The sequence below is a fragment of the Ranitomeya variabilis genome, chromosome 1 (genome assembly GCF_051348905.1).
Source record: "Ranitomeya variabilis isolate aRanVar5 chromosome 1, aRanVar5.hap1, whole genome shotgun sequence".
Taxonomy (NCBI): domain Eukaryota; kingdom Metazoa; phylum Chordata; class Amphibia; order Anura; family Dendrobatidae; genus Ranitomeya; species Ranitomeya variabilis.
Window position 1 is genome coordinate 4492474 of NC_135232.1, and position 22026 is coordinate 4514499.

General features: G+C 46.2%; 1 protein-coding gene across 3 annotated transcripts in view; it reads left to right on the forward strand.

Annotated features, from left to right (window-relative positions):
- Positions 1 to 21043, forward strand: part of LOC143793640 (long-chain-fatty-acid--CoA ligase ACSBG2-like) — a 33794-nt gene extending 12751 nt beyond the window's left edge. For all 3 annotated transcript variants that reach the window (XM_077280701.1, XM_077280699.1, XM_077280700.1), the window contains exons 6-14: positions 13150 to 13238; positions 13312 to 13432; positions 13746 to 13826; positions 13918 to 14067; positions 14571 to 14735; positions 15141 to 15310; positions 17236 to 17469; positions 20645 to 20787; positions 20924 to 21043. In XM_077280701.1, the coding sequence (XP_077136816.1) occupies positions 13150 to 13238; positions 13312 to 13432; positions 13746 to 13826; positions 13918 to 14067; positions 14571 to 14735; positions 15141 to 15310; positions 17236 to 17469; positions 20645 to 20787; positions 20924 to 20973 (1203 nt within the window). In that variant the 3' untranslated portion in view covers positions 20974 to 21043. The remainder of the gene's footprint in view (positions 1 to 13149; positions 13239 to 13311; positions 13433 to 13745; positions 13827 to 13917; positions 14068 to 14570; positions 14736 to 15140; positions 15311 to 17235; positions 17470 to 20644; positions 20788 to 20923) is intronic.
- The last annotated feature ends 983 nt before the right edge of the window (positions 21044 to 22026 follow it).

Consider the following 22026-nt stretch of genomic DNA (forward strand, 5'->3'; position numbering starts at 1 on the left):
TAAGTTTTTGTCCGTTCATTTTTTGATCATCAGCATTCATCATGTTTCTTGTCCAGCTTGCTAAGATGTGATCTCCTCGCTTGCTGGTTGCTCTAGGGGACTGAGTTTCTCCCCCCACACCGTTAGTTGGTGCGGGGGTTCTTGAAATCTGTGTGGATATTTTGTAAGGGTTTTTTACTGACCGCACAGACCCCTTTACTATTTTCTGCTATCTAGTATTAGTGGGCCTCATTTGCTGAATCTGTTTTCACCCCTGTGTATGTGCCTTCCTCTTACCTCACCGTTATTATTTGTTGGGGGCTTCTATATCTTTGGGGATTATTTCTCTGGAGGCAAGAGAGGTCTTTCTTTCTCTCTAGGGGTAGTTAGTTCCTCAGGCTGGCTCGAGACGTCTAGGATTTTTAGGCACGTTCACCGGCTACTTCTAGTGTGTTTGGATAGGTTCAGATTTGCGGTCAGTCCAGTTTGCCACCTCCCTAGAGCTTGTCCTATGTTTGTGACTTAGCTGGAGTAATTCGTGATCCTCAACCACTAAGGATCATAACAGTATAGCAGGCCAAAAAAGTGTTTAATGCATCGCAGAAGTGGGATAAAAAGAAGACCTGAGTACATTTTTTTTTTTCTCCTCCCGCTTTTCCTTTGCTGCAGTCTGTTTAGCTTCTTTCATCCCCTTGAACTCTGAGTGGTTTTGAGCTCAGCTGCAGACATGAATATTCAGACTCTGACTTCTAGTGTGGATCATCTTACTGCACGGGTGCAAAGTATTCAGGATTTTGTTATTCATAGCCCTATGTCAGAACCAAAGATACCCATTCCTGAGTTGTTTTCTGGAGATAGATCTAGTTTTCAGAATTTTAAGAATAATTGTAAGTTATTTCTGTCTCTGAGACCTCGTTCCTCTGGTGATTCCGCTCAGCAAGTTAAAATTGTTATCTCCTTGTTGCGTGGCGACCCTCAAGATTGGGCCTTCTCTCTGGCGCCAGGAGATCCTGCATTGCTTAATGTAGATGCATTTTTTCTGGCTCTTGGACTGCTTTGAGGAGCCTAATCTTGAGAATCAGGCAGAAAAAGCGTTGCTGGCTATCTCTCAGGGTCAGGATGAAGCAGAGGTGTATTGTCAAAAATTTCGGAAATGGTCGGTGCTTACTCAATGGAATGAGTGTGCCCTGGCTGCAAATTTCAGAGAAGGTCTTTCTGAGGCCGTTAAGAATGTTATGGTGGGGTTTCCCACCCCTACAAGTCTAAGTGATTCTATGGCTTTAGCCATTCAGGTTGATCGGCGATTGCGGGAGCGCAAATCTGCTCATCCTTTGGCGGTATTTTCTGAACAGAGACCTGAGTCTATGCAATGTGACCGAACTCTGACCAGAATTGAGCGACAAAGTCATAGACTTCAAAATGGGTTGTGCTTTTACTGTGGTGATTCTACTCATGTTATCTCAGCATGCTCTAAACGTTTAAAAAAAATCGCTAAACCTGTCACCATTGGTACGATACAGCCTAAATTTATTTTGTCTGTTACTTTGATTTGTTCTTTGTCGTCCTACCCGGTTATGGCTTTTGTGGATTCGGGTGCTGCCCTGAATCTGATGGATTTGTCATTTGCCAGGCGCTGTGGTTTTGTCCTGGAGCCTTTGGAATTTCCTATTCCTCTGAGGGGAATTGATGCTACGCCATTGGCTGAGAATAAGCCTCAGTATTGGACGCAAATGACCATGTGCATGACTCCCGTACATCAGGAGGTGATTCGCTTTCTTGTTCTGCATAATTTGCATGATGTTGTCGTTTTGGGTCTGCCATGGCTGCAGGCTCATAATCCAGTTTTAGATTGGAAAGCTATGTCTGAAGTTGGGGTTGTCAGGGAATTCATGGCGATACTCCGTTGGTGTCTATTGCTTCTTCCACTCCTTCTGAGGTCCCTGAGTTTTTGTCTGACTACCAGGATGTATTTGATGAGCCCAGGTCCAGTGCCCTGCCCCCTCATAGGGATTGTGACTGTGCTATAAATTTAATTCCTGGTAGTAAATTCCCTAAGGGACGACTTTTTAATTTGTCTATACCAGAGCATGCCGCGATGCGGAGTTATATAAAGGAGTCTTTGGAGAAGGGACATATTCGCCCATCCTCTTCCCCTCTTGGTGCAGGATTTTTTTTTTGTGGCCAAGAAGGACGGTTCTTTGAGACCTTGTATAGATTATCGTCTTCTGAATAAAATCACAGTCAAATTTCAGTATCCTTTACCACTATTGTCTGATTTGTTTGCTCGGATTAAGGGGGCCAGTTGGTTTACTAAGAGAGATCTCCGTGGTGCGTATAACCTTGTGCGCATTAAGCAGGGAGATGAATGGAAAACGGCATTTAATACGCCCGAAGGCCATTTTGAGTACTTAGTGATGCCTTTTGGACTCTCTAATGCTCCTTCTGTGTTTCAGTCCTTCATGCATGACATTTTCCGAGAATATCTGGATAAATTTATGATTGTTTATCTGGATGACATTTTGGTCTTTTACCCTTCGCCAGGACAGCACCCCACATGAGAGAGAGAGGGATCCGCCCATAGGAACAGGAAACCTACAGAATAAAAGGAGGCGGTCCCCCTCTCCTCCTCAGTTTAGGTTTCCTGTTTCTATGGGAACCCGAAGTACCTGCAGTTCAAGAGGATTCCTGGGCCATGCACCCGCCTGCGTCGGTCTCTGTGGGAACGCCAGGGGCTGCGGTACCAGAGGCAGCGTCGGGGGAGCCACTGTTTGCAGCCTCCCCCCTCGTCTGATCGTCGCCATGGTCCGGGTTCGGTGCCGCTGGTCTGCCCGGCTCCATGAGGACGCGCGCGCTCAGCGGCCGGCTTCTTATCCAGCAGCCGCCGCATGGTAAGGAGGAGCGGCGCGTCTAACCCGGAAGTCGCTGGAGCACTTCCGGGTTGGGTCCGGGGAGGCAGGAGATTCGGCGCCAGATTTAAAAGTACAGCACTAGCGTCGGCCGGTGTGTGTAAGTATGGCTTCACCGGCCGATGTAGCGCACTTGCCTGCAACAGAGCAGTCTCCCAGTAAGGAGACAAGCGCCAGGAGCAGCACCAAAAGTGGAGATCGATCCCAGGAAAAGCGATCTGCCACCAAACAGAAAGGTCTTTCAGCTAAGAATCCGCCTCCAGAACCGGTACCTGTCAGCTTCACTGGGTGAGTTTTAAGAGTCTCTTCCCATATGCTGATATATGTTCCTCCTATATCCCCTTCCTCTAGACTAAGAAAAGGACACATAAAACCAAACAGAGAATGTGCCTTATGTTTGCAACCCCTCCCGGACTCATATACTAAGAGATTGTGTGCAGACTGCATCATATTGACCTTACGACAAGAAAACGTAATGACTCCGTCTGACGTTAGAGCCATAATTCGCGAAGAGATGCAGGGTCTGGCGCATACAAGTAGCACCAGTACCCGTCAGCCTAGCAGGTCCCGATCTCCAGTAAGCTCGGAGTCAGAGGTAGTACAAAAATCCTCTGATGAAGAGGAGTCCCAGCCAAGTTCATCGGAATATGAAGGAGGCCTTTATCTACCAAATAGTAGTGTAGACAGTTTAATGAAAGCCGTCAGGAGCACGATGGGGTGCCCAGATGAGAAGGGAAAGAAGTCAGCGCAGGACATCATGTTTGCGGGGTTAGGACAAAGAAAACGAAGGTCCTTCCCCGCCATACCCACAATTAAGGAGCTGGTTAAAAAAGAGTGGGAGAAACAACATACAAGAGGATTCTTACCATCCTCTGCTAAAAGACGCTACCCCTTCAGTGATGAAGAACTTAATTCCTGGCAAAAGATACCAAAAGTTGATGCTGCAGTGGCTTCAACTTCTAAACAGTCGGTCTTGCCTGTGGAGGACTCAGGGACTCTAACTGATCCGTTAGACCGAAAAGCAGAAGCCTTACTTAAGAGGTCATGGGAGGCTAATACGGGGGCATTCAGACCAGCCATCTCTAGCACCTGTACTGCAAGGTCACTGCTAGTATGGACAGAGCAGCTGGAGGAACAAATTAGAAGTGGAGCTTCGAGAAATACAATTCTGTCGAAAATCCCTCTAATGAAAGATGCAGTAGCATTTCTAGCTGATGCGTCGGTGGATTCGCTACGCCTAACAGCCAGGTCAGCCGGCCTAGTAAACACAGCCCGGCGAGCACTCTGGTTGAAAAATTGGAAAGGGGACGCACAGGCCAAAGCAAAACTTTGTGCGATCCCCTGCCAGGGTGAGTTCCTATTTGGGAAAACTCTGGACGAGCTCTTAAATAAGGCAGGAGAGCGGAAGAAAGGCTTCCCTAACCAGTACCTTCCCTCTTACAGGAGAGCTTTCAGGAGATGCCCCTTTACCAGGAACAAACCTACTGAACAAAGGGAGCGCTGGGAGACAAAGGATCCAAAACAAAGAGGTGCTCTGTTTTCCGCATCCTATAACCAAAAACGTAATAAGTACCGTTAATTATGAAGTGGGCGGTAGATTGAAATATTTATTTTCTAAATGGAAGTTGATAACATCTAGTCTTTGGATTCTGGACATTATTGGAAACGGATTAAAATTAGAATTTGATAGGATCCCTTGGGATTCTTTTATTGTAACATCTCCGAGAGGTCAGCAACAACAAGAAGCTCTAGAATCAGAGATCCTGTCGCTTCTATCTAAAAAAGTATTGATAGAGGTTCCCCGAGATCAAGAAGGGAGGGGGTTCTATTCTCCTTTATTCTTAATCAATAAACCAGATGGTTCATTCAGAACCATCATAAACCTCAAAAAACTAAATTCCTTTTTACGTAACCACACTTTCAAAATGGAATCCATTAGTTCTACCATCAAGCTTTTGTTCCCTAGGTGTGTCATGGCCGGGATAGACCTAAAAGATGCTTACTATCACCTTCCCATACATGCCGAACACCAGCAGTATCTAAGAGTAGCGGTCATCCTGGAGGGACAGGTTCGTCACTTCCAATACGTAGCAATGCCATTTGGGCTTTCTATGGCCCCCCGCATTTTTACAAAAGTGATGTTAGAGGTAATGGCTCATCTACGCCAACGGGACACTTTAATAATACCCTACCTGGATGACTTTTTAGTGATAGGAAATTCTGTGGCTCAATGTAAATTGCGGTTGTCTAACACAATCTCATCCCTGCAGGACTTGGGTTGGATTATCAACTTCGAAAAGTCCAGACTGAATCCAGACACTACTCAAATGTTTCTAGGGATCCAGCTAGACTCCGTAAGTCAAAAAAGCTTCCTCCCGCATTCAAAGAAAATGACTATACAGTCAAAGGTGTCAGAAGCAATAAAAAACCCCTACATGACACTGAGAAAGGCTATGTCCTTACTAGGATCATTGTCCTCATGTATCCCGGCTGTACCGTGGGCGCAATTCCATACCCGCCAATTACAGTACGAAGTATTGTCAGCCCAGGGACGGAAAGGACACCTAGAGAGTAAACTAACTCTCTCTAGAGATGTCATAGAATCTCTATCCTGGTGGCTAGATATGGGACACCTTTCAGGAGGCGTACCTTGGATAGTAGATCCATCCAAAATAATTACTACCGACGCCAGCCCTACGGGATGGGGTGCACATATGGAGAATGATGTAGTCCAGGATACCTGGAATCAGGCAGAATCATCATGTTCTTCAAATTGGAAAGAATTAACAGCAGTAGGGAAAGCCTTAAATTATTTTCTTCCACAGATTCAAGGAGCAGATGTAAGTTTTCTCAGACAACTCCACCACAGTGGCCTATGTAAACCGTCAGGGCGGTACACGGTCAGGAAGTCTGACCATCGCAGGGGAGATCTTCCAGTTCGCAGAGACTCATCTTGCGTCCCTAACAGCCCTACACATCAGAGGAATAGAGAATACCAAAGCGGACTACCTCAGTCGAAACAGGCTGCGCCAGGGAGAATGGTCCTTAAACAGAACCGTGTTCAGACTAATAACAAGAGCATGGGGAGTGCCTCAGATAGATCTATTTGCCACAAGAGGCAACAGACAGGTAGAAAGATTCACTTCCCTGAACTCCATGGATCATCCAGACATGCTGGACTCCCTACATCATCCTTGGAACTTCAAACTGGCTTACGCCTTTCCTCCAATGTCTCTAATTCCGCTAGTGATCAGGAAGATCAGGAGGGAACGTGCAAAGGTGATCCTCATTGCACCCTTCTGGCCAAAGAGGCCGTGGTTCTCCTGCCTCCAGAGCATGTGTCTATGCGATCCATGGATTCTTCCATTGGACAGGGAACTACTGTTCCAGGGGCCGTTTTTCCACCCGCAAGTGAAAGGGCTTCACTTGACGGCGTGGAACTTGAGCGGCAGTTACTAAGCTCAAGGGGTTTTTCAGAACAGCTAGTAAAAACCCTGCTACTAAGTAGAAAAAGATCTACCACCCTGATATATAGCAGGGTATGGAAAAAATTCTTAGACTTTCATACAATACCATTCACTAAACAGGTTCCGATAACACCTATTCTAGAGTTCCTACAAAAAGGTAGAGAATTAGGATTATCAGTGAACACCTTAAGAGTCCAGATATCAGCGTTAGGAGCCCTATATGGATATAATATAGCCGCTGATAGATGGGTCTCCAGATTTATTAAGTCTTGTGAACGAAGTAACCCGGTACATATTCCCCGTCTACCTCCGTGGGATTTAAATCTAGTGCTAGAAGCCTTAACCAGCTCCCCATTTGAGCCTCTAGATTCTATACCTCTAAATGTCCTCACATATAAAGTAGCCCTCTTGGTAGCCCTGACCTCAGCCAGACGTGTTAGCGACATCCAGGCCCTATCAGTAGACCCACCATTCTTACTGATATTCCATGATCGAATAGTCCTAAAACCAGACCCCTCATACCTCCCTAAAGTAGCATCCACCTACCACAGGTCACAGGAAATATTTCTCCCTTCCTTTTTTGATTCTCCGGTAACCCCTGAACAACATAAGTTCCACACCTTAGATGTCAGAAGAGCCATCCTGACTTATATAGAAAGGTGTCAGACATGGAGGGAGAGTAGGGCTCTGTTTATCTCCTTTCAGGGCCACAAGAAAGGACATGGGGTCACGAGAGCTACCATATCTCGATGGATCAGAGATGCTATCTGCTTGGCCTATACATCGAAAGGCGAGATTCCTCCAGTGGGTATTAAAGCGCACTCAACACGAGCCATGGCTTCCTCCTGGGCGGAACAAGCGGATGTCCCGATCCATTTAATATGTAAGGCCGCAACTTGGTCTACACCTTCTACCTTTTACAACCATTATAGACTTGATCTATCTTCATCTTCTGATTTGACCTTTGGTAGAGCTGTTCTTAGTACAGTAATCCCACCCGAATAATGACTCTCTGAAAGTCTCTCATGTGGGGTGCTGTCGTGGCGAAGGGTAAAAAGCCGGATTACTCACCGGTAATGCTCTTTTAATGAGTCCACGACAGCACCCATTTGCAACCCTCCCTGATTATGCACAGCTCTTTCTTTAATTCACAAATAATGGTTGTATAGAGTTTTTAAGATATTTTGCTGAATAAGAATTAATACTAAAGCTTTTGCGGTTCCCTTTTTATACTCTGTAAACTAAACTGAGGAGGAGAGGGGACCGCCTCCTTTTATTCTGTAGGTTTCCTGTTCCTATGGGCGGATCCCTCTTTCTCATGTGGGGTGCTGTCGTGGACTCATTAAAAGAGCATTACCGGTGAGTAATCCGGCTTTTTCTGATGATTGGGAGTCCCATGTGAAGCAGGTCAGGATGGTGTTTCAGGTCCTGCGTGCTAATGCTTTATTTGTGAAGGGCTCAAAAAGCCTCTTCGGAGTACAGAAGGTCTCCTTTTTGGGTTTTATTTTTTCTCCTTCTACTGTGGAGATGGACCCAGTCAAGGTCCAGGCTATTCATGACTGGACTCAGCCTACGTCTGTTAAGAGTCTTCAGAAGTTCTTGGGTTTTGCTAATTTTTACCGTCGTTTCATCGCTAATTTTTCTAGCGTGGTTAAACCTTTGACGGATTTGACCAAGAAGGGTTCTGATGTGACTAATTGGTCTCCTGCGGCCGTGGAGGCCTTTCGGGAACTGAAGCACCGGTTTTCTTCAGCTCCAGTCTTATGTCAACCAGATGTCTCTCTCCCCTTCCAGGTCGAGGTTGATGCTTCTGAGATTGGAGCAGGGGCTGTTTTGTCGCAGAGAAGCTCTGATGGCTCTATGATGAAGCCATGTGCTTTCTTTTCAAGAAAGTTTTCGCCTGCCGAGCGGAATTATGATGTTGGTAATCGGGAGTTGTTGGCTATGAAGTGGGCATTTGAGGAGTGGCGACATTGGCTCGAAGGAGCTAAACATCGTGCGGTGGTCTTGACTGATCACAAAAACCTGATTTACCTCGAATCTGCCAAGCGCCTGAATCCTAGACAGGCTCGTTGGTCGCTGTTTTTCTCCCGTTTCAACTTCGTGGTCTCATACCTGCCTGGTTCGAAGAACGTGAAAGCTGATGCACTTTCTAGGAGTTTTGTGCCTGACTCTCCGGGAGTTTCTGAGCCGGCTGGTATTCTCAGAGAGGGAGTGATTTTGTCTGCCATTTCCCCAGATTTGCAACGAGTGCTGCAGAAATTTCAGGCGGATAGACCTGACCGTTGTCCACCAGAGAGACTGTTTGTCCCGGATAGATGGACCAGCAGAGTTATTTCTGAGGTTCATTCTTCGGTGTTGGCGGGTCATCCTGGGATTTTTGGTACCAGAGATTTGGTGGCTAGGTCCTTCTGGTGGCCTTCCTTGTCGCGGGATGTGCGTTCCTTTGTGCAGTCTTGTGGGATTTGTGCTCGGGCTAAGCCTTGCTGTTCTCGTGCCAGCGGTTTGCTTTTGCCTTTGCCTGTCCCGAAAAGGCTTTGGACGCACATTTCCATGGATTTTATTTCGGATCTTCCAGTATCTCAGAAAATGTCTGTCATCTGGGTGGTGTGTGATCGTTTTTCCAAGATGGTCCATTTGGTGCCCTTGCCTAAGTTGCCTTCCTCCTCCGATTTGGTTCCTCTATTTTTTCAGAATGTGGTTCGCTTGCACGGCATTCCTGAAAATATTGTGTCTGATAGAGGATCCCAGTTTGTGTCCAGGTTTTGGTGGACTTTTTGTGCTAAGATGGGCATTGATTTATCTTTTTCGTCGGCCTTCCATCCTCAGACTAATGGCCAAACTGAGCGAACTAATCAGACGTTGGAAACTTATTTGAGATGTTTTGTTTCTGCTGATCAGGATGATTGGGTGACTTTTTTGCCATTGGCCGAGTTTGCCCTTAATAATCGGGCTAGTTCTGTTACTTTGGTTTCGCCTTTTTTCTGCAATTCTGGTTTCCATCCTCGTTTTTCCTCGGGTCAGGTTGAGCCTTCTCACTGTCCTGGGGTGGATTCTGTGGTGGATAGGTTGCAGCAGATTTGGAACCATGTGGTGGACAATTTGAGGTTGTCACAGGAGAAGGCTCAGCGCTTTGCCAACCGCCGCCGCGGTGTGGGTCCCCGACTTCGTGTTGGGGATTTGGTGTGGCTGTCTTCTCGGTATGTTCCTATGAAGGTCTCCTCTCCTAAATTCAAGCCTCGCTTAATCGGTCCTTATAAGATCTTGGAAATCCTTAACCCGGTGTCTTTTCGTTTGGATCTCCCAGCATCGTTTGCCATTCATAATGTGTTCCATAGGTCTTTGTTGCAGAGGTATGTGGTACCTGTGGTTCCTTCTGTTGAGCCTCCTGCTCCGGTGCTGGTCGAGGGAGAATTGGAGTACGTGGTGGAGAAGATTTTGGATTCTCGTATTTCTAGACGGAGGCTTCAGTATTTGGTGAAGTGGAAGGGCTATGGTCAGGAGGATAATTTCTGGGTTGTCGCCTCTGATGTTCATGCGGCCGATTTGGTTCGTGCCTTCCACGCAGCTCATCCTGATCGCCCTGGGGGTCTTGATGAGGGTTCGGTGACCCCTCCTCAAGGGGGGGGGTACTGTTGTGAACTCTATTTTTAGGCTCCCTCTAGTGGTCACAAGCGGTACTGTGTAGTGTTGTCTTTCTGCAGGTTGGCTGCATCAGCTGGTTCGTTATCCTTGGTTGGTTTCCTATTTAACTCACCTGGATACTCAGTTCCTTGCCTGCTATCAATGTATTCAGTGCTCTTCAGATTCCTTGTGATTACCTTGCTCCCAGCCTCTCCAAGACAAGCTAAGTTTTTGTCCGTTCATTTTTTGATTATCAGCATTCATCATGTTTCTTGTCCAGCTTGCTAAGATGTGATCTCCTCGCTTGCTGGTTGCTCTAGGGGACTGAGTTTCTCCCCCCACACCGTTAGTTGGTGCAGGGGTTCTTGAAATCTCAGTGTGGATATTTTGTAAGGGTTTTTTACTGACCGCACAGACCCCTTTACTATTTTCTGCTATCTAGTATTAGTGGGCCTCATTTGCTGAATCTGCTTTCACCCCTGTGTATGTGCCTTCCTCTTACCTCACCGTTATTATTTGTTGGGGGCTTCTATATCTTTGGGGATTATTTCTCTGGAGGCAAGAGAGGTCTTTCTTTCTCTCTAGGGGTAGTTAGTTCCTCAGGCTGGCTTGAGACGTCTAGGATTTTTAGGCACGTTCACCGGCTACTTCTAGTGTGTTTAAATAGGTTCAGATTTGCGGTCAGTCCAGTTTGCCATCTCCCTAGAGCTTGTCCTATGTTTGTTACTTAGCTGGAGTAATTTGTGATCCTCAACCACTAAGGATCATAACAGGAAGGTACCAGAAGAGAGCGATAGGTTGAAGAGATGGGTTAGGGCTGGAATAAGCGTGTTAGTGAGGTTGGGGAGCAGGTGGGAAGGCATGGGGTCAAGTGCACAGGTGGTGAGGTGTGATTTGGAAAAGAGGCGAGTAAGCTCTCCTTCAGTGATGTTGGAGAGGGAGGTTATTAGGGAAGGGCAGGGGTCTGGTATATGGAGTGGTTGGGGTGGTGGACAAGTAAAGGTTTGCCTTGTTTGGTCGATCTTGTTTTTGAAGTAGGTGGCAAAGTCCTCGGAAGAGATGAAGGGAGTTGGAGGTGGCAGTGGTGGGCAGAGGAGAGAGGTAAATGTGCTGAACAGTTGTTTTGGGTTGTAGGATAGTGAAGATACAAGGTTAGTGAAATAGGTCTGTTTAGCAGAGGTGAGAGCTGATTTGAAGTCAAATGTAGCTTGTTTGAAGGCAATGAAGTCGTCTGGCAGCCGTGTTTTCTTCCAACGCCGCTCCGCAACCCTGGATGCTTGTCGAAGTTTTTTTGTGACATTGTTATGCCAAGGTTGCCTATTGGTTTGTCGGACTGTGCCATGCGTGAGAGGGGCGACTGAGTCTATGGCTGATGTGAGGGTCGAGTTATAGAAAGCGGTGGCGCTGTCCGTGTCATGCAGTGAAGATATGGAGGACAGAGGTAGGAGAGAGTCTGAGAGTCTGTGAGTGTCTAGATGTGTGAGGTTTCTGCGAGGATGTGGTACTACTTCTGTGAACCTGAGGCTACGTTGTCCCATTCTGGATCTACAGAGGTCAGTGTGAACCCTAGCCCAGTAACTAGATGGTAGGGGAATTTCACTTTCCTTTACACACCTGTCCTGGATATCCCAAGTTCTTCCTCCATCCTTTGAGTCTGCTGCCCTCTGCTTTGCTCCACATCATGTTTGGAAAGTTGCCTGGAGGGGATCTGTGATAAATCGTCTTGGGATTGAGACCTAGTCTAGATTTAGTTGTATGTTTGGTGTGCTCCACCATCTGTGCTTTTGTGTTTTAAACGTGCATTTGTTTCTGCTTGGTTCCACTTCTTTCATCCTGCTGCTTCAGCGATTCCTGTGTGTTCCAAGTCCTCGCTGCCCATGTGCCTTCCTGCTCACAGCATATGGGATCTGCGTGCCCAGGTAGACTAGGGGTTTTGGAGAATCCACCTCACCTTTGCTCCTGATAGTATCCCAGGACCATTGATGCCACAACACTGTTGCCGTTGGACAGCCTAATGCTCACCAGGGACATTCTGCCTTGTGAAGATATTTCTATTTGTCCTTTCTTGCCGTAGACATTAAAGCCTGCCGGGGCTATGTGGACCAATGCACATACATTGAGTTATGTCATCAGCAATTTTTTTGCTGACAGTTTCAAAGTGGCTCATGTTTTTTCTTGACTGAGCGCCGGCCCTAAAGTGAAAGTGAAAGCAGAGCGGTGACGTCACTGCTGTGCTGTTAGGGCCGGAGCTCAGTCAGTGTCAGGAAGCAGACGCTGGGGGACGCGCAGGTGAGTATGTACTGTTTGTTTTTTTTACTTTTACGCTGGTAACCAGGGTAAACATCGGGTTACTAAGCGCGGCCCTGCGCTTAGCAACCCGATGTTTACCCTGGTTACCCGGGGACCTCGGCATCGTTGGTCGCTGGAGAGCGGTCCGTGTGACAGCTCTCCAGCGATCAAACAGCGACGCTGCAGCGATCGGCATCTTTGTCGCTATCGCTGCAGCGTCGCTTCGTGTGAAGGTACCTTTAGTCTATAAGAATTCCCTCTATCAAGGTCCCATTTTCCATCCAGATTTAGGGACATTGTGGCAGCGTGGCTTCTGTAAGCACAATTCTAAAAGCTAGAGGTTTGTCACAGTCATTTTAACACTCCTAAAAAAAGCAGGAAGAAAGTTACCTATTCCATTTAAAATTAGCTTTGGAATATCTTTTCTAACTGGAGTGGACCTGCCCCTCCAAATCCCGTACATCTTAATATTTGAAATCCTGGCTTTTCTTCAGAATGGCCTTAAACCCCGCCTAAAGCCTTGTACGCTGGAGGCTCAGTTCGTATTGTGAATGGGATCTAGTAAATAATTGCGCAGCTAGGTTTTTTATTAACTTGTACATGTCCTGAAAAGCCAATTAAACATAGAATTAGGAAGTCTCTCCTTACTCCTCTTGGGAACCTCTCTCCTCAATCGACATTTCTGCATAATGTGTTCTCAGATTTTCCACTTCAAAGTAAATGGTCTCGCCTTCAAAGTAAAAAGTGACTTATTAAAATGCAAACCATTAATCTGAGACTTTGCCTTGATCGATGTGTGCCTCGAGCCATGTAGGTATGACTTTAGCAGGATGATCTCCAGACCCTGGGACTAATGACCTATCGCATTTCTCTTTTCCTTGCAGTTGGGCTTGCAGCGGTTTCATGCGGTTCTGATTCTTGGGTTTAATTCTCCGGAGTGGTTTATGGCAGAGATGGGAGCGATTCTGGCAGGGTATAGAGATATTGTGCTTCTCTTCCAACCATCTGGGGCACATGTTCTAATATTGTGATCTGCACTCCGACAGGGGCTTGGCCGTTGGCATTGATCCATCATCAACTGCATCCACTTGTCTTAAGTTGGCGTTAGATTCTCGGGCTCAGATTGTCCTTGTGGATGACCGCAACCAGCGGGAGAAGATCCTGCAGGTGCATTTTTTTCCCTTCTCATACAAATGTCACTGGTGCTAGGATCCATTTTTCTTTGTGCTTTGCGACATTTACCCAGGCACCTTTTGTGGTGTCTGCCCTTTACTGCAGTGGTGTCGCCATATATCGGCACAACCAGTGATAAATGATGACTGCTTTATTCCGTTCAGACTTTTAGCCAATATATAAAATTCCACACGTTGGTGATTTCTTCCACCCAGAGTTGAATGGCTGTGGCTTGGTTCTCTTTCGCAGCTGATGGTGTTGGCTAAGTCTTGCACTTTGTTTTTCACTCAGGACCATTATTTTACAGATACAAGACAAGCTGGCTAACCTAAAAGCAGTCGTACAATGGCGGGAGCCAGTGGTGGAGCCATGCTCTGGAGCGTACACGGTAAATCTGCCTCCTCCATACCTTCTCAGGTTTTCAGTCTGACTCCACTTATGTATACACAGGAATCCAGATATCATTTCATCTGTTTCAGTGGAACCAATTATTGGCTTTGGGCTCCGAATTGGAAGAATTGCATCTCTGTGACGTCACAGCAAGCCAGAAGCCGCACCAGAGCTGTGCAATAATGTATGGAATGGATGATGCTGGAGAGGCGCAAGGAGCCCTGATAAGTCATGACAATGTGAGGACGACCTTTCCGGATTCAGGTTCTCAGAGTATATTCTACATGTGTCCATGATCAGGACCGGCTGTACCTTGGCTGCTGGTCGTTATGGTGCCTTGTGTTACTGTGTCCAAATAACCGTACCAATTAGTGCCCAGATAAAGGGATACAGCAGGCGCCAAAAACGCCCGTGTTACTAGCAATGCTGCACCGAGCAGTGTACGCGGGTGGCAGCAAAAATGTGACATAAGGTACGGCTCACAATCTACATTCCCACATCAGTATGTGGAGTGTGGGAGGACGACTGAGAACCCAGAGTCGATGCCAACTATCCAGAAATTCCTGGACAGTCCATTAAAGTAAAGCACTTTTTTGCTCTGTCAGTAAAAAAAAAAGTCTGAATTTTTTGAAGCTGAAGGAACTTGTACAGATTATTAGTATTGCAGTTGTCTGCTCACCATGAATATGCTGCATATAGAATTCAGTGCGGTTTCTCACTGCTCACCCTTGTTTCTTAATAGGTGACTTGGACGTCCCGGACCATGCAGAAGATGCTGGGTTTGGGGTCAGAGGAGGTTGTGGTCAGTTACTTGACCCTTAATCGCATGTCTGTGCAGATGTTGGACCTCTGGCTTCCTCTGTCCTGTGGAGGTACTACATATTTTGCAGAATCTGATGCTTGGAAGGTGAGAACCTTAAACTCAAAGACCAGATTTACGAAGCTGAAGAATTGCGTCCTCTCAGGATGAATAGTAGCATGGCTGTATAGCACTGTCTCTCAACCAGTGTCTCGGGAGCCATGTGTGGGCCCACAAAGCGTTCATGTATCTCCACAGCTACAGATACTATGACACTAGTAAGGTTGGGCTATGACACTATTTCACAAAGACTTAGCACAAGGATAAATCCATTTTACTCGAGTCTTTTATGTAGTTGTTTCATTTTAAAAAGCACAGTGTGTAAAAAGGTGGGTCATTTGTGATAGCAGGACATACAAATGTGAGACGTGGGCAAGTGCGTACACAGATGGTACTGGGGCCCTGGAGGTAGAATACCACCGTATAGATCCCTCATATGTGCACGGTTCACAGGGCTCTCTCCTGTCTACACTGCGCGATGTTCACCCCACCCTCTTCATGGGATTCCCTGGACTCTGGAAGAAGGTGAACAAGCAGTGGATATTGAATGAGAAGGAGGCAACACCATTACAGAAGATGACCATTAGGTGGGCCAAGAAGAAAGGTCGCCTTTCCTACTTAAGGTTAGTGAATGTGACCTATTGGGTTAGGGTCGTCTCCAGCCTCCAGATAGCGGTGCCCCATCCACACACTGACCTCATTATCTGCTGGCTATGACCATGTGTGCTCATACAGTGACATGTGAAAGTTTGGGCACCGCTGGTCAAAATTACTGTTGTTAACCGTTGACCAAAATGAAAATGAAATGATCTCTAAGGCTATGTGCACACGTTGCAGATTTCCTGCGAATCCGCAGAGTTTTTTACCGTGCAGAAACGCTGCAGATCCGCAAGTGATTTACAGTACAATGTAAATCAATGAAAAAAAAAAATGCTGTGCTAATTTTGCGGAGCTGCAGATTAAAATAAGTAGCATGTCACTTCTTTTGTGCGGATCTGCAGCGTTTTTGTACCCATTCCATTATAGAAATCCGCAGGGGTAAAAAACGCAAGAAATCCGCACAAAATCGGCATAAAAAAACGCATCAAATCCGCATCTGCGTTTTCTGCCAAGAGCTGCAGAATCCGCACAAAAAAATCCAGAGGTAAATCCACAACGTGGGCACATAGCCTAAAAGGCCTAAAGTTAGAGATGACACAATTCCTTTTGTATTTTAGGCAAAAAAAATATGTACTACTAAAAGGGCTGATGCAAAAGGTTGTGTGCTCAGATAATATTGACCAAGGTTTCAGACCTTGATTAGCCTGTTAGGGTTATGGCTTGTTCACCATAATTGTTGAGAAACACCAGGTGATGTAACTTTCCCAGCTTTATAAAAACCCAGCCTCCTCTAGCCTTGTGCCAAAAAACAGCAGCCATGGGTTCTTCTAAGCAGCTGCCTAGGTCTCTGAAAATGGTGGAGGCCCACAAAGCAGAAGAAGGCTATAAGAAGACAGCAAAGTGTTTTCAGGTTGTGCTTTCCTGAGTTTGAAATGTAGTTAAGAAATGGCAGGTACCAGTAACAGTGGAGGTCAAGATAGACTGGAAGACCAAGCAAAATTTCAGGATTGCTAGAGAGGCAAATCAGAACCCCTGCTTGACTGCAAAAGACCTTCAAAAAGTTTTTCCAGACTCTGGAGTTGTGGTACATTGTTGTACTGTTTAGAGACACCTGCACAAATATGGCTTTCATGGAAGAGTCGTCAGAAGAAAACCTCTCCTGCATCTTCATCATAAAACTCCGTATCAGAAGAATGCAAAAGAAGATCTAAACAGGCCTAGTACATTGTGGAAACAAGTCCTGTGGACCGATGAGTGTAAAATAGAAATCTTTGGCCACAATGATCAGAGGTGTGTGTGTGGAGAAAAAAGGACCCAGAATTTCAGGAAAAGAACATCTCACCAACCATTAAGCATTGGGCGGATCAATCTTGATTTGGGGTTGTGTTGCAGTCAATGGCACGGGGAACATTTCCACAGGTAGAGGGAAGAATGGATTCAATGACATTTCAACAAACTCTAGATGCAAACATAACATAATCTGTGAAAAAGCTGAAGGTGAAAAGAGGAAGCAGATGGCTTCTACAAATGGATAATGATTATAAACACATGTCACAATCCACAATAGATGACCTCAAAAGGCACAAGCTGAAGGTTTTACAATGGCCCTCACAGTCCCCCAATCTGAACATCATTGAAAATCTGTGGCGAGACCTTAAAATAGCAGATGAATGCGAGACTCCCCCAGGAATCTCACAGAACTTGAAGAATTCTCCAAGGAAGCATAGAGGAAAATCCCTCAGAAGAAAGGGAAGACTCTTGTCTGGCTACAAAAAGCGTTTACAAGCTGAAATACGTGCAAAAAGAGGCGCTACTAGGTACTATCGATGAAGGGTGCACAAACCTTTGCATCAGCCCATTTTCCTTTTAGTAATTTTTAAAATGTAAGATGAATATGAATATATCAAGGATCACATGCCGATCTCATGGGTGCCTCTCTCCTCTACAGGTCTGGTTCGCTGTCCTGGGGACATAGTATTGCTGATCGTCTTGTCTTCAGGCCTGCCCGCATGGCTCTGGGGTTGGATCGGTGCACTCACTGTTTTGTGGGCACAGAGCCCATCTGCCACAATGTGCTGGAGTATTTTGGAAGCTTGGGGATTGATCTGCTGGAGTTATCTGGGAAGAACGAGACCAGTGGGCTTCAGAGCGTTATTCTGCCTTCATCGTGGAGGACAGGAAGGTAAGATTTCAGCATCATTGAGCTCAATGTATCTTGCTCTCCGAATAGAATACCAGAAATGTCTTAAACCTGCCCTGCTGGAAATCTGAGAATATCCATAATTTCTGCAGCAGCAGAAATTGGTGTTTACACCTGTTGGTATATAGGATCAGAATGTGAGATGTTTGTACAGTAACAGTACCACTGTGGTGATCACCCCCACTGACCAGTAACTGCTGCAGGGATGATGGTTGGCCTCCCCATAATGTCCGCTGCAGGGTTAATACTGGCATTCACAAAGACCAGCCAGTGGTTTCTGCCCCACAGTGTCTGCTGCAGGAATGATGGTTGGTGTGGGAAAACGGGGGTCAGCAGGCGCCCAGGATCCGCTAGCCGGGACCACATGGACCAGGTATTGACCCTCCTAACGCCCGCTCTCCTGTTAATGTATACATAACACTACTCAGACAACACAGGGTGTGGGTAAAACAGGGTGTCATTGCTTTATTGAACCACAAAACAGGCAAATAACACGTAGAACAGTCCCAGCAAAATTCCCCAAGATGGTGCACATTAGAGTCTCACCCTTCCGCTGACCTGCCGGGATAATGGCAGATGTTACATCAGAGCTCCCAGGTTTGCTACTCCACCTGTGATACACACACACACACACACACACACACACACACACACACACACACACACACACACACACACACACACACACACACGACAAGCGTAGGGAGATGACAGTCCATACAAGGTCCAAAACCAGTTGATACAAGATTCACCACCTGGCTTATCCGAACATCTCCATGGAGCCAGGCGACCAGCGGGTCCCAATCCTGGCATTCTCCAAGCATATCCATGGTTCAGCGATGGTCAATTGAGCAGATCTGTGTCCTTTCACCTGGAGCCAAAAACCTAAGTTGTTTCCTATAGAATGACAGATCCGTGTCCCTCGTGATGGTGCCATGATTAATTGGCTGCAGTCTTGTCTCTGTCTGAGTGTTTTGCAGAATGCCCGGCTGTGTTGCTCTCTGCTCATCTGAGAGATTGAACAAGTGTCCTTCAGTCCAGCATCAAGATAAGGGAAAATAAAGGTGATGAGATCAAGTAGCATTACTTGACCATTCAATCTATTTGCACAGTCTTTCTCTCTCTCTGCTTTTGAAATCAACAAACTGGCTCCATAATACAATGCACAATTAGCATATCAGCAGACATCACTAGTCATCAAAGATAAACACACACTGTGTTATATGAAATATCAGCTTACAAGGGGTACTGTCACAAGGAGTGCAATATTTGGGAAGATGCTGAGAGTACCTTGCTGACCGTACCAACGTCCTCCGTGATTCCTCTGTGCCTTTTAATTATTGGGTATCTAAGCTGGACACGTGGCATGAACTGGCTCTCTACGCCTTGGAGGTCCTGGCCTGCCCTGCTGCTAGCGTTTTGTCAGAGCGGGTTTTTAGTGCCACTGGTGGAATTATAACTGATAAGCGCATCTGCCTGTCAACTGAAAATGCTGACAGGCCGACTCTTATAAAAATGAACAAGGGCTGGATTGGGCCAGACTTCTGTACACCACCAAATGACAGTGAAACATAACCTCTAATCCAGTGTCTTTTTTTTGGGGAGGTGTATTGCCTTGCACCTCTTCACACCCACACATGGGTATACGCGATCTGATTTTGGCTATTTGGTGTTTTCCTCCTTCTCCTCATCATCCACCACCACTAGAACACCAGGGTGAGCATGTTCCGTGATGCTACAGCCACTCTAGTTTTTTGTAAGGGTGTTTATGATGCCCGTACATTTTTTTTTTTTTTAAATATGTATCCCCCAGGGGAAAATATTTGCCAGCCCATACACTTAGTGTATGGGCATTCCAAATATAGGAGACCCGCTCCTTTATAATGAGAACATTGTTTTCAGGAGGCCCACCTCTACGTCTCTTCCAAGGCTTATTGGGCCTTGCATTCAATGCATAGGCAAACAGTATGGCAGTACCAAATGAATACTAGGAACTAGGTTTTCCTGTGGCCATCCAGTACGTGGGCTCAAAGGCTTATTGGGGTGTGTGTAACTTTGGGGCAAGGCCGGCCTTACATTCAATGCATAGGCAAACACTATGGGAGACACACTTTCTTATAATGGGAACATTTTTTCAGGAAGCCTTCCTGTACATCTCGTGAAAGAGGTATTGTGGCGCGTTCTAATTGTTGGCAGCCCAGACACTCACTGCATAGGCAATAACAGCATAGGAGACCCACTGTGTAATAATGACCCTTTAAGAAGATTAATGCCGCCTGATGCACCAGTAACAATAGGCTCTGTGACTTTAAGAGTCCCTCCTTCGTACATGAAACAAGATGGGTCTGCGTATGTGTCACACACCACATGGCCAGCTAGGGGGGTTACATGTTACAATGACATTTCCCAGTGAATGCATTTCTATTGGTTGAAAGCAATGTTACAGTTGAAAAACGCATTAAAAACGCTGTGTGTGTGAACATAGCCCAAGTAGTGGAGGTACTTTTTTTTTTTTTTGTGGGGGTCTTTATTTTGCCTTACCTACAAATCATTACCCTGGAAAGAATGTTCCTTAACATATTTCCCAGGAAAATCCATTTTGGTTTTGTATTTGTAAGTTTTTTGGTGCACCTGTAAAATGGCGTGAAACTGACAACATTGCCTACAGCTGTGACCTAGGAGTCAGGAATGCTTCCAGGGGCGATCCCCATGAGGTCCCTCTGTCATTTCAGCACTGTTCCCATCATTTTCAGACGTTTTTAAACCCTAAAAGAACTCCTGGTGGGGGGATCACTGCAAAAATGCTCAGGTCTCCCATAGACTTACATTGGGCTCATTGCTGGGGTCGAGTACCAGAGCGTTCCAATTTGCTCGACCTGAGCAACGAGCACCCGAGCATTTTAGTGCTCGCCCATCACTAGAATGGGGTGTTGCTGGAGTTTTCAGGAAGCCTCCCTTATATCAAGTGACCATCACTAGATCATAGAGCGCTTCTTCTTACACTGCCATCTTCTGGCTGTGGTGTTATTGTGGGCTGTATTGGTGACTGAAGCTCTGAAGGGAATCTCCAGTGAACTGAGCCCATCCTGGCACAAGTCGGGAAAAGTTTGGGGTGATATCGGGCCGGTGTCCTCAGAGAATGTCTCTTACCTTGCAGAACTGAACATGCTGGATTTAAAAGCCGTGAGAACCAGGATGGATTCGGGCTTTGCCTGTGGGGGCGTCATGTCTTTCTGGGTTACCTGGGAATGGAGCAGGCGACGAGTGAAACCTTCACAGATGATGGCTGGCTCATCACAGGTAATGAGATAGGAAGGGTGAGATGATGGCAATGCTAGAAATGCTGAATTCTTGGAATACTACAGACGGCTGGTGAAAAATAACAATGGGGCGTCCATTGGTAATGGGTAATTCAGAATTAATTTCCTCTTCTCAGGCCATCAACAACCTTTGAAGATGAGACGAGATCTGTACATGGAGCTCTGACGAAGTGGGTGATGGCCGCCTCCTCTGTGGCCGATGCATTCTGTACTTTATAATAAACTCTTCATTGCCACTCCTGGTTTCATCTGTTCTAGCATCGTCCGTTGTTAGCGATGGTGGCGGCCACTGTGAAGTGATAGTAATAGACAAGTAACTCACGAGCTGTAGAGAATTACACCCAGATATCACTATTGACCCAGAGCTCCACGAGACTTGTCCTCAGTCACCTCCAGAGCTGCAGGCACAACTGATTCTGGACACATGGAAGCTTCCCCAGTGCGTGGCAGTATGGAGGAGCACAGCGCCGGATGTGACTGTAATGTGACACATGCTTTATATTAAGTCCATGTCATGATCCAGACTGGGTTTTGGCTCCTGTTTTCCCTTTTTCCCAGTATGGTGATGTCAAGATTCAACCTTTCTCAGCCTCTGGGTTCAGGTTTGCTATTTATCGCCTCTGCTTCTTGCATGCGATGTCCGTTCTAGTTTTTGCCTAGAGTTGCTGTAGCTGACTGATTGCTCTGATTTTGTCCTGCTGTGTTGCTGTCTGAACCTGTGTCTCTGTTTTCCCCTATTCCCGTCTTGACTCCGTGTTCCCCTTTAGGGTATGTGTCCATGTTCAGGATTGCGTCAGGATTTTACATCAGTATGTGTCAGGCCGTGTGCACACGTTAAGTATTTTTCGCGTTTTTTTCGCGTTTTTTCGCTATAAAAACGTGATAAAAACGCGAAAAAAACGCTTACATATGCCTCCCATTATTTTAAGTGTATTCCGCATTTTTTGTGCAAATGTAGCCTTTTTTTTCGCGAAAAAATCGCATCGCGGAAAAAAAAGCAACATGTTCATTAAAATGCGGAATTGCAGGGGATTCCGCACACCTAGGGGTCCATTGATCTGCTTACTTCCCGCACGGGGCTGTGCAGACCATGCGGGAAGTAAGCAGATTATGTGCGGTTGGTACCCAGGGTGGAGGAGAGGAGACTCTCCTCCACGCACTGGGCACCATATAAGTGGTCAAAAAATAAGAATTAAAATAAAAAATAGCGATATACTCA